The 12,813-nt window shown below is 49.8% G+C and overlaps 1 protein-coding gene across 1 annotated transcript in view; it reads right to left on the bottom strand.

Moving 5' to 3' along the window:
* The window catches only part of LOC105182842 (MAGUK p55 subfamily member 5-A), a 62,600-nt gene that overhangs the window by 36,199 nt on the left and 13,588 nt on the right, over nt 1-12,813 (bottom strand). Inside the window, exons 4-8 of the mRNA XM_011140576.3 lie at nt 10,535-10,595; nt 9,372-9,453; nt 6,513-6,598; nt 5,650-5,806; nt 4,689-4,879 (exon numbers count right to left, since the gene is read on the bottom strand). Coding sequence (XP_011138878.1) covers nt 4,689-4,879; nt 5,650-5,806; nt 6,513-6,598; nt 9,372-9,453; nt 10,535-10,595 — 577 coding nt within the window. The remainder of the gene's footprint in view (nt 1-4,688; nt 4,880-5,649; nt 5,807-6,512; nt 6,599-9,371; nt 9,454-10,534; nt 10,596-12,813) is intronic.

Genomic DNA, 12,813 nt, shown 5'->3' with positions numbered 1-12,813 from the left:
GAAACGCGCATCTCTCTCTCTCTCTCTCTCTCTCTCTCGGTTATCCGTGCAACCGACCTAAATCGCCATAAATCGCGCGAGTCGATCTCTCTTCCAGAAGAGCGGCACACAGCGGCCGGAGGAACTCACACGGAGTTATTGCCTTCTTCAGAGATGCAAAAAATTGGAGCGTAATGCGCAAAAATGCGAGCGTGTGTGCGCGCGCGCGCGCAAGAGAGAGAGAGAGAGAGAGGAAAGTCACGGCGGCGCGTACATATGTACGATGCGCAAAAGAACCGTGAACGATATGTGCAATTAGCGTTTTTCGTCGATAATTCTTCCGCTCAGAGGAGGGAAGGAGGGAAAGAGAGAAAAAGAGGGAGGGAGGGAGGGAGGGAGGGAGGGAGGGAGGGAGGGAGGGAGGGAGGGAGAGAGAGAGAGAGAGAGAGAGAGAGAGAGAGAGAGAGAGAAAGAGAAAGGGAAGGGAGAAATTTCCTCGCGTAAAAACGGGAAATCTCACGGATGAGTAGTAAAATTTCTTTCGTTCCTCTTTCCCGCGTAAGGAATCTCCTCCCTTCGCGTAGAATCTACCTGACTCCAGATCAGCGTCAGAGAGTTAACGTGAACTTGGCGCACCGCGAGGCTCGGCGTAAAAGGGCATGAATGATGCGCATAATGCGTTAGACGTGAACAATGGGCAGCAGGCGTGTCGTCGGTACACATATACAACATCGCTGATCCTTGTCATCCACATTGCACCACCTATACCCTCCTCTCTCGTCCACCGCCATCTCCTTCCTCCCTGCCTTCTCCCACCGATCCTCTCTCTCTCTCTCGCTGTTTCACCTTCCCTCGCCGTCCCCCCCCCTCCCTCCCTCCCTCTCTCTCTTTCCCTCTTCGTCCGTCCACACGCGCATCGCTATCCTCTTCCTCCTTCTGCATGTTTTCTGTTTTGTCGTTTTGAAAGCGGGATACGTGGCGTCGGAACAGGAAACGCCATGGGAGAGTGAGCAATCGGTATTCCGTAGCTGTGTCACACACAGCAGAGCCGACGCCGCCGCGGAGAGCGCGGGCTATAACGAGAGCCGACGCCGCGGCTATGGTTGCACCGAGGAGGAACGTTCAATCATGCGGCTTGAAATCGCGTTCTCCCTCTCGCCGGAAACACCGGGGTGCCGTTGTGCAGACTGACCGCGAGCCTGGCACGTTCCCGCACAAATTGTCATCCGTTTTTTCGCGGCCCGGAAAAAACAGCCGACGGCGGACGGCTCATCCGCGTGCAAATCTTCGCACGCAACCATGTGAATTCCATGTGAATAAATCGTTCTCTCCGAAGATATAATTGTTTGAAATGTATCTCGTTCGAAAAATGCTTTCCTCTCTAGTCCAAGCAGATGGACGAAGAAAAAGAAGCAGCATTTGCTCTCGATGTACGTATGATAACTCGATGTAACGCGACACATCGTCGGCGAAGGTTCGCTCTGAGCTGAATGCACGGTACGGTCGTACTTTTAAGGCGATCGTGTCATCGCTCGAGAGCTGTCCGATGCAAATTCACGCCGCTGCGACGTGAAAAAATGCCACCGTTCCGAGACCGGACACGCGTAAGTATAAATGCAGTTGCCGGGGACGGACGGTATCGATTGCAAAGGAGCGAATCGATATCGTTGACTGGGATAACGGACATAAGATTACGAGACGCGCGAGACGCTGAAGCCGGTGCGGTACTTTAGCGGACGTTCACCTACGGAGCGGCGCTGTCGTTTCTCCCTAGTTTTTCCCTGTCATTGTCAGATAACAATCAATATTCCGATATTTCCTGTTTTCAAGAGCAAAGCGATTAGACGGTGGCATAAATACTTGGCTCGGCGGAACGCGACACAGCTCCGGGAAGCTACGACGTTGTGTACCGATGAAAAACCGGTCCGCGTGTCCGAAATGGCATTCTCTACGTGTGTGAAAAAATGCGCCAGCCGCAATAACTACGCGAGCTTCTGGGACACGCTGTGCATAAAACGCAACCTTTTAGCTTTGAAGCGGAGAAACTGGAGCGCTCAGGGCGCGATGCCCTCTCGATTACGACCCCTCGAGAAAAGACCAAAGACAGAGAGAAAGAGAGAGAGAGAGAGAGAGAGAGAGAGAGAGAGAGAGAGAGAGAGAGAGAGAGAGAGAGAGAGAGAGAGAGAGAGAAGGGCGATACCAATTTCCCTCAAAGGTCCTTGCAGGCGAGCTCGCGAGCGCGTCTTGCGTCGCCGGACATTTTCGCAAGTGACTATCCTCGGCGAAAGCATTCATTTCCGGACCATTCATGTGACGAGCTCTCATAAAAGTGGCTCTCTTAAAAGTGGCCCAGTGTCAATAGCGCGCATTCATTCGCACCTGAAGCGATTCACTCCGCGAACTCATGAATAAGTTGACGGTGATTTCCTCGCCGAACCGTCCTCCCATCCTCGATGCGTCTCCTTACGACACCATTAAATTTTCCTCGCGCCGTTAATAATTCGCGCGTTAATTATTGTTCAACCGACGACCTCGTCCGTTGCGTCATCGTCCGACGACCAACTATCGTCAAGTTTGAACTGTCCCGCTGCGACTGTTTCTGGACCAGTGACGAGACAGCCGTCGCGTTTCTGTTTATTAAATTAGGGAACGAGACGGGGAGATCACACACAACGGGCGATGTTGCGAGAAGGCGCAAGACGAGACAATAGTAAGCTGGCTGCGCGGCAGAATTCGCGAAGGATTACATTTTGAGAGCTCGCGCCCGAAACGGGAATACGAAGCAGAAGATGAAGAGAAGCAGGAAGAGGAGGAGGAGGAGGAGGAGGAACACGAAAGCGCGCTAGCTCGTGCCGTCGTGTCGTCGTTAGCGTTAATTCCTGAAACATCGTGTGAGAAAGGACACACTCTTGGTGGGGGCGAGAAGAATGCGTTTTGAGCGCGCATAAATAACGCGCGCGCAAAAAATTTTCGTGGTGTGATAAGAAAGATTTCCTCGCTTGGGGGGGAATTGGAGAAGCTACGAGCACCGAGTACCAACTACTCGTGCCGAGCCGTCGCACTTCAAGTCTCTCTCTCCACCGCCTCAAGTCCTCACACCGCGCATCCCTCTTGTACCATCTTAGAACGCACGGAAGAGAGGATGGACAGAAAGAAGGAAAGAAATAAAGAAAAAAAAGAAAAGAGAAAGCTGAGAGAGGCTCGAGGAGGGGGGGGAGAGAGAGAGAGAGAGAGAGATAGAGAGAGAGAGAGAAAGAGAGAGAGAGAGAAGGAGATGAAGAATGGAGGAGCGAGGTCGCGAAATCCAGCGAGAGAAGAAAAGAAGAGAGAAAGGGGGGATCAGGAGGTAGTTCGCTGTCGGGACGCTGCATACCGAGGACTGGAAAACGCATTGTTTAGGCTGCACTCACACCGACTCAGGTGGGTGTGTCACGAGCGTGAAATACCGGCGAAGTGACTCTGTCGAGTGAGTCGGCCTGCACTTCTCGCTTGGTGCTCGAGTCGCGCAGCGAGGATTTCAGCGGGCTACTGTTTAAGAGAGAGAGAGAGAGAGAGAGAGAGAGGGGGGGGGAGAGAGGGAGGGGGAGAGAGAGAGGGGGGAGAGAGAGAGAGAGAGAGAGAGAGAGCTTATTTGATCCATCGACGCAGAGACGCGCTCTCTACCGTTCGATCTCACCTTGATTGCGCGGGCGGACTTGGTCGCGCTCTCTCCTGCGCTGCATTTTAGATTAGCCCATTCGTTCGTACTTCTCATCTCATCGACCGATCGAGAAATCCAAACCGTATATTAATTCGTGTTTTAGCGCTATATTAAACGCCTGCTCGTATAAACTGTTCAAATTGGATTCTCACGAATCGAGAATAGCGGCGTGCAATCATCTGTAACTGATCAAGCACTCACTGCGCGATGAGATCTTTTTCTTTTTTCTAATGCAGCTTGCTTGAGAATTTCTATGTTAATGCTAACTGATAGCGCGCACTAATGGAGCATGGAGTTGTAAACAATATGAAAAAATATAAAAGGCTGAAAAGTGGAGAGAAGTGGAACACACCACTTTGCGCAGTGCAGCGCCTTCGTATCTCTCGGTAACTGAGAGAGTTCTGACTGACTTTAAAAGATCGCGCTAAGTATGTTGATGGCGACATCCAACGGACGTCGGCTGAATTTATCCCGTCGCGGTAAAGCAGAACACGGACTTAAAAACTCTCGAGTAACACAAATAATATCGTCTTTTCGTTGTGAATAATTGTCTCTCGACGATACGCTCCGCAGCGAGCGGCATCAAGTCGCGAATTAAGATTCAAATACCCGAGCTTTTGAGCTGTTAAAATATATGTGTGCGCGCGCGCGAAATCATATTTTGTCGACCTACTCGCGCTCTCGCGCCAAGACCCACTCAATCATCCTGTTACATGCTCCTAGCGTGATATTGGTCATTAATTACGCGCTCGGAACGACGACGGTAATTAACGAGCGATACTGCCAGGAGCAATAAAAACTTTTACATCAGGTTATAAAGATATGCCACCCGGCTGTCCATCGTTTAGCGGACAGAAGTGACACAAGTGTCTGACCTGATAGAACAGGACGCGACCGATAGAACGTGCAAGGGACGATGTTACAATGACGGCAAAAGCCGATTAAACGACTCAAGGGACACGAGACGTAAAAAGTTGGCTCGCTCCAAGTTACAGTCCGATGTGCTTACCTGCAAATTGGTTCGGGATAGTCTCGCTCATCCGGTGGATTCAGGAAATTGCCGTCGTTCACCGCCGAAGATGTCGACCCCCGCGGCGATCTCGGACCGCCCTCCGGCTCGCCGATCAGCACTTCCGTCCGACCATTTTGGAAAGGGCTGCTTGCGCGACGTTCGCCGATTCTCCCGCTCTGCACCGGTTGCTGTACGGACAAATAAGTGCGATTTTCTGTTTTTAGCGGAAGTAATGTGCAGAACGTCCGATAGAGGGAGACACACTCTGTCTCGCCAATGTGCACCCTTTGATCAATTTGCAGCACAAATTTCTTCTTAATGAAAATTTAATTAGACGTCGTCTCGCTCGCAACTTTGCAACGTTTCACTTTAAGTATCTTTGCAACTGTAACTGGCTCACGAATGAAAATTCTGCCTGGATGAATCGAACTTAAATTATAAGCGGACGAGATACAGCTTCGTTACATTCTTTCTTCGAGACTCGAGTGAAAACGCGGGCGCGCAATCTCCTTAGTGAGAGGACTCGATTTTCAATTAAGGGATGACTTAAGTCAATGACTTAATAATAATTCAAACACGGACAAACGCATCAGAAAATAATTATAAAGAAGAAATAGCGCGATTATTCGCGACCGTTCATTCGGGGAAACGTCCTATAGAACATAAATAACAGTAGCTTGAACATACTCCTATTAACGTGCTCGACGTCGGTAATTAAATACGATATAAACTACCAATACCGATTTGCTATTCCGGGAAACTGTTTAATAATTGCTCAAGAAATCCAACGGATGTGCTTATGTAAGCGAAGCGCTATCAATGCCGACATACCGTCCCGATGCATCGTTGATATAAGAATGTAACTGTTACGTAAACAATTAAGTACGCAGATAATTATCCACATACCCATGTTTCAGAAAAAAATGGCAGAAAGGAGAAAAGTTTTGGCGCTACTCACCAAGAGATTCGGCTCTTCGGGATAGCTGTGTTGTTTCTCCAAAGCGTCCTTCCGCTCCTGCGAGGTGTTTTCCACTCGGATGTCTGCCTCTTTCCCTAGTCCCTTGGGAATCGTACCGTTGCTAAGTTTCGTGGAGAAAGCATTCGTCCCCAATTCCCTAAAACAATCAAAGCCAAAACGAATTAATGAAGCCGCCGCCGATAAGTGATAACTATAAAACGGAATGCTCTCTCTCTCTCTCTCTCTCTCTCTCTCTCTCTCTCTCTCTCTCTCTCTCTATCTCTCTCTCCGGGACTTTCGCTATTGTACAGTCTCGAAAATAAAAATGAGCCGCGCGCAAACACGCCTGCATTGTGAAAGGATATCAATCGCGACAATCGCAATTTGTCACATCCGGTTCGTAACGATGGCTCCTATTGGTATTGCGTGTATTTTCCCGATTACAACAGGCACTGGAGGTTTATTACGCTTTGACAGGAACATCCCCGGGAGATATTAAGTCTTCGGAAATTAATTACGAACATGACGTCTGTGTGAAGCAACATCGTCCCACGATACCCTCGACGCAAATTATCCCTAATCTCTAACTGAAGCACGCGAGCCGTGAAAAAATAATGATGTCGTTTAAGTGGAAGTTTAAAAACGATGATTCCACACACACACACACACACACACACACACACACACACACACACACGTACGTAAAACCACAACCGGTTATATCTCGAATAATGCGGTGATAATAATCATTTCCGCTACCTGTATACCGCTGCGTTTCGCGTTATTGTGTTACGCGCAATAACAGCTTCATCCAATGAAGCATTGTTAATAATAGAAATACAAAAACAATGTAACACACTTACTTGTCCGCCAAAGTAAACGTAATTTGGTCATTCGTCAGATCTTTCGGAGCCGACTCTTCGCTCGTGGACGCCAACTCTTCGTTTATCTGAAACATTCATCAGAAATGGCGCGCTAAATGACGAACAATTATCTGGACTTGAAAGGAATGAATTTATAAATTAACTATTTCACGGCGAGGAGACATCCGTCGCGGCACGCGATATGCACTTGTCACGTTCGATAAATAAATTTTACGAAAAAGCTACACCCAGAGTGAATGGTAAATCCCACTGCGGTTGCATTTTTATTCGGTCACGCTGATTAAAAATTTAATCGAATGGAAAGCTACACCGCGCGATCACGTGACGGTACTACGGTATATTCAATTGAGCTTTATGAATAACGGCAAAAGTCGAACACACACACAGTTTCACTTCATTTTCGTGTCACACGTGCTGCCGCATTTCTGCGCAACATGAAAAAGAAAAGAAAAAGGACTCGCACTCGCCGCATTTATTTTCACCTTCAACGCGTGACGCGCGGCGAATCCCAAGTATCCGCAACGCGCGCGCGCGCGCGACCGTGTCGCTTTATGTTAATTTTAAGGTATCCGTACCAACCGGGCCCTCCTCCTCAGCCCGATGGGGATTGATTTGTCACAAGCGTGACAACAGGATAAAAGAAATTAATCATCAACATTACATGTCATGTTGCATAAATAAAGTTTGAAACCGGTCGACCGAGCGGTGTCCGACGATAAACACGCGATAACTGAATGGGAGGACAACGTCACAATGTCGCAATCTTCGCGAAAAAAAAAAAGAATACTCTGACGACTCTTCTTCTCGTGAATTACTCTAACCAATAGCTTTTCTCAAGTATACACAATAGCGCCGGTATTAATTTGGCCTTTAAACCGCCAACGGCCTTTCTTAACGCGTGAAATCAGTTTTAAGAGAATGCGCGATATTTCGATGAGAAACAACGAACGCGACCTTCTCCCTCCTTCCTCCTCTTTCGGCAGACCGGTAGACCTCCTCCTCCTCCTGCACGTCATCGGCCGTGTAAGCCTAGATTACGTGCGACACTCGTTTTCAGACGAGGTCTCATCAAACTGAACCTTTTTAAGCGTTCTCGTTCAGCACCGTCGGTACTCCCAAGGCTCGGGAGGTTGGGAAAAAATTGACGCGGCGAAATGACCGCCGGACAATTTCCCGAACGACACCGCCATCGCCCGCGCCGGCGAGTTAATCCGCGAGAGACGAGCCGCTATCTCCGCCCCATCTATTTAAATGAATTACGTATTAATGTTCACGAGAGAGAAAAAAGGCGCGACACGCCCGCTTGTTCAACAGCGGCAACAAGCGGCGCGCGCCGCAATGGCATTGGGAACGATATCGAGACATCGAGGAAAGTCCGCCGTTAACGGCGCGGATCGACATCTTCTAGCGATATGCGCGCGAGTACGCGAGTACGCGTGTACGCCTGCAGTCTGCTCGGGATTAAAGATTTTAAACCCACATGCCACGTCACAATCACGCGAAACGATACGATCCCGCATACTACTCACAAAAGATCACGCTCGAAACGCGGTAAATAACAAACAATGTACGAAACTCTTCTCTCCGCGGAGGCGCGGAACCGGAGAGATTCTTCGATACACGCCACGCTGAGAAATCAATGATCTCTCGCGGTGTCGCGAGAGAGCAAAATCCTGCCCGTTCGACGGCAGCGCCAAAGCGCGATCGTTATCCGATCGCGCCGGTCCCGCAAACGTTGGTCAAAGTCAAGCGAGGTTTCGCTAAGAGTATATCGGCGCTTTCGAACAAAGTGTCGGATAACACCGATACTCGCGCTCCTCGACAGCCGACTCGACGAAATCGAAGCGGTATCGGGTATCGATACCTCGCTTCGGAGCAGCTTCACGCGCCGCGAATGTTGAGAGGCGCGGCGCCTCTCTTCGTTCCTCTCTTTTTCCTCTCCGGCACGTACTATTCTTTCCGCGTAATTCCCTCTCGGCGATGATGACACGACGCCTCTGCCGGGCCGTCTGAAAGCGCGCGCGGGGGCGTCATCGGCGGCCGCTGGAACTCGTTGTTGCGTAATCGGGGCCGGGGCCGGGGCCAGAGTTTCGGAAGACGCGAAGGCGCGAATGAGCCGCGCTCGTTCTACGTATACGTACGAAGGCGCAAGGCCGAGCATAATCATTGCGGCTTTACACCTCTCACCACTCCGCTCGTTTGCTTTGCATTCCACATCTCATAAGCAGCCTCCTCGTAACGATTTCGCTGGCGGCCGATCGATTCATTTGCACGCGACGCACCGTCGCGCCGCGCGGACTCGCGTTCAGCATTTCCGACGCGCGGCTGCCGCAGCCGCGCGAGGGAGGAATAAAAATCATCGGAGAACAAATGAGTGCGGCGCGACGAACACAATGTCCTCCGACGGAGGCGTCTCTCTAGCTCTGCTGGAGATGAGCTATCGCTCTATTTGCGAGCGGTCGAGTTTCGAGAATGCGACTTGTGTCGCTGGCGATCGAGGCCGCTCGAAGGTCTCGAATGCTGATTGTGAATCGATGAGCTGTTCTTTTTCACCGACAGAGAGAGAAAGAGAGAGAGAGAGAGAGAGAGAGAGAGAGAGAGAGAGAGAGAGAGAGAGAAACATCATTTCGGACGACGGTGGTAGGGCGACGGTGAATCTAAATCCAGCTCTGGAATATAAAAGGTGAGTTCTTTCGTTCTCGACGCGATGTGAGAGGAGTCGCAAAGTACGAGAGAGATCGCGTCTGGATCCGTGGGATCCTCGTCGGCTCGTTCGAATCGCAATATTAACGGACGCGATTTCATTCATCACATGTCCTCGTTCGCCGCTCTACGTACCTGCTGGTGTAAAATAGCCTCGATGTCGCGCGGCTTGATCTTCTTCAGTGCCGTCAGTTTCTGTAGCCTCTCCCTCGCTTTGCTGTGAGCAGAAAAAATGGTCGCTGGTTGAAAAGCCATCGCCGTGCGTTTATCCACGGGAAGGCGAACAAGACTCACTAAAGGTGAGTCACGATAACTCGTCGTTCTCATCGCACACTAACGCGAATCTAACGTTACCATTCGCCGTTTCAATCTGTCTCGGAACAGCGTGATGCTCCGTCCATTGCAACTCGGAAGCGATCGGAATCTTTTTTTGTGAAATCTAATCTCGCGACCGCGACAAGCGCGCGCAACTATCCCGTCCCTATTAATAAAAAAAAAATGTTTCCTCGACAGGTAGTAATTTTCGGCGGTGCGGAGGATCGGGACGAAGGAATTTAATGGACGCAATTTTTTTCAGAGGAAAAAACGGCCGAGACAGTGGTTCGCACATTCCAACGACTAAAGGGGATGAATCCTTCATCCGTGTGCGGAAAAAAGGTAACGAACGCAAGAGCGAGGGTACTCGCGCGTGCGATGTATCTACGAGAGGCACTTTGTACGTTTTTCAACGAAACCGAGTCGCATTGTATTATTGATATCGCAGCTGCAAGCGCCCTGTACCTGTCGACACCGCCGCGCCCTAGACACCGCACAAGATAACGCTCCCTCCTCCAGATCAATATTTCGAACGACGAGGAGTAATATAATGAAGAGAAAAAAGGACTTGTGGAAAATGAACTTCCTGATTTCGCGATATCTCATCACGGACTGTCATTATCGGCTCGATTGGAGAACGCGTGTTTGCGACGAGCGATTCGCGTGACATTTAGATGACGCATTCTCCCGTTCGATCAAAAACACATTCGTCCGCTGGACATTACCGCCTTTTATATGACGTTTAATCGATATATGATTCCGTCCTGGCAGGAATGTATTTACTACAAGCGGGATATTAGATCTGTCTCTCTCTCTCTCTCTCTCTCTCTCGCCTTTTATCGTCCGCACCCGGCCCGTTGTATCGCGCAAATTGCGCACGCTACAACACACTCGGAGGGAGAATGGGCGAAGAGGAGGCAGCGGGTGGGGGGTGGGGGGGGGGGCGTTTCCACCACCTTAGCCGGGTACGCTCATTATCTCACCTTTCGACGGCGATAACCCAGGCGTCTTTGATCGGCTCCGAGTTTGGCCCGTCCAGCTTTTCTGTCGAGAATTCACGAAGGATTAATTAGGCAAATTTATCGCGTATTTAGCGTGCGTCAGAGGGCCCATTACCGGGCCACGGCTATCGCTAATAGCGACGGCGACGGCTGTAACGGCGAGAGAGGAGAGCAGAAATAAATGAAGCGCATCTCGTGAGCCTGACAAATTTCCTGAACTGCCGTTCTCATTTACCCTCCCCAGAGCTACGCCGCCGTGTGTTTCCGTTAATTTAATATTTCCTTAATCCCGGGACTTTTCCTTCTTCTTCTTCTTCTTCTTCTTCTCTACACGAGAGATAAAACGAACGCCGAAACGAACGTTCGTTTTTTATCTTTTTCTTTCTGTTTCGTTTTCCCTTCATATATTCGAGCGTTCCCCTGTTGCAACGTTCACGGCCGTGTACGTCTCAAAAAGCATGCGGCGAAACCGCATGCTTTTCCGCGCGAGTTCAGCCCTTGCAGCGACGATACGCGGCCCGTGCACACTGCGAAACTTTGTACGCGCTGCGCGCGTAAAGCCCCCTCCCCCTCCCCCCCCGTATTGTCCTCGTAATTTTTTGCCTGCCAGTTATTTATATCGTCCCTTGACGGGGAATAACGCGAAGCTATACCGCGTATCAACCTACTTTCCTATAAAAAAAGAAAAGTCGGATCGATCGTCGGCTACCGTTCTTAGTGCGGGACGCATCTTCCTCGCCAGCTTCCTCGTCGTCGATGAATTTTATAGTCGACAGATCAAAATGCCTTCCCACGTCGTCGGGCTGCGCGTCATAATTCAACAGCTCCGCGAATTTCGGCGGATCATCGACGCTCGACTCGTCCACGACGATCGAGAGGCCGTCGGGGCCCGAGGAGCGCGACGCACAACCGCAGAAGATCAACTTGCGAAAGAATTTCGACATGTTCGTGTTCCGCGACAAACGCGAAAAAACTTGAAGGGAAGGCACTCACTCTACGGCGAGTCACTCTCGCTACGTGTCGCAAATCGCAGCGCTTTATTTAATCAGCATTGAACTGCATTGATTTGGACGTATTCTTAACCGCGTTCTATTTATACGAGCACACGGGAATAATGCGACTAGAAATATCTACTTTTTTTTCATGCGAATTTTTTTCGCGCAACTTTACGCTCGAAAAAACACAATTTGCCCAACGCGCCCGTCGTGCCCAGCGCGCGAAATGTTCCTCTGTTAATTGGCCAAATAAACGCCGCTATTTCTCGCACTACTGCACGACGCTTCTTTTTTAATGCACTTTCAAAAGTCGTAATTAGCGACTTGCGCAATCCATCGGATTTACACTGCGGCTACGATCGACCCGCGTCGATGGCATCCGGAAGTTGACTTATCGGCGGCCACTGTATTCGTCCGAATACCGAATAAAAAGCTTGCCGAGACTGCCGAAAACTTTTCCGAAAGACGACGGTATTCGCGCGTACACGTGTCACGAAACTAGAAAATAAACTCTCCGCCCGCAGCCGGCGACTGAGAATGGATAGCACAGACGCATTCACGAAGGAGTTTATATTTGGAACTACTCGCTGGCACAGACGATAAAAATTGACAGAGAGAAAGAGAGAGAGAGAGAGAGAGAGAGAGAGAGAAAGAGAGAAAGTGAGCCAGTTCAACGCACTTAAGACGGCACGAACAAAGACGAGATATTTTCTAAGATATTCGCCAAAAATTCATGGTTGACAATTTTCGCGCAGACCAAAGGAGTAATGGTCCGAAGATCGATAGGTCGGGCCGTCTTCAAATTCCTAAAATATAGGTAGACCCTCTCCTCTCATGAAATGGTTTCATTCTTTTTGCCGCGAATTGACGCGATTCCCCGTCCTGGTTTCTTCGTAATCCGCTTTCGTGCGAATGGAGAAGCCGATTAAATGTACGTCTGCGACAGTTTTCGTCCCGGGGGAGGGGGGAGGGGGGGCCAACCTTGAGGCATTTTTTACGGATGTCGCGGATTCACGAACAAGAGTTCCAATTTCATCCCGCTTGTTCAAGAGTTCAAGAAACAGTCTGAGAACAATCTTCAATCAAATGTAAATCTCTCCGACCTCTTTTGGACTTGACCACGGACTTTGTTTCCGCGGCGTGAAGAGTAATCAATGCTGTGTACAATGCGCGAATCGCCGAATCAAATTAAGCTTCGAACAAATTAATACGTCTCGAGCCTTCTTTGTTCCTTTATTCGCTCGCACAGTTCAACGCAGTGTTTTC

This window comes from Harpegnathos saltator, unplaced genomic scaffold (assembly GCF_003227715.2).
Source record: "Harpegnathos saltator strain DR-91 unplaced genomic scaffold, Hsal_v8.6 scaffold657, whole genome shotgun sequence".
Classification (NCBI taxonomy): Eukaryota; Metazoa; Arthropoda; class Insecta; order Hymenoptera; family Formicidae; genus Harpegnathos; species Harpegnathos saltator.
Note: the sequence above shows the minus strand (reverse complement) of the source record. Positions and strands in the feature narration are given on the sequence as shown.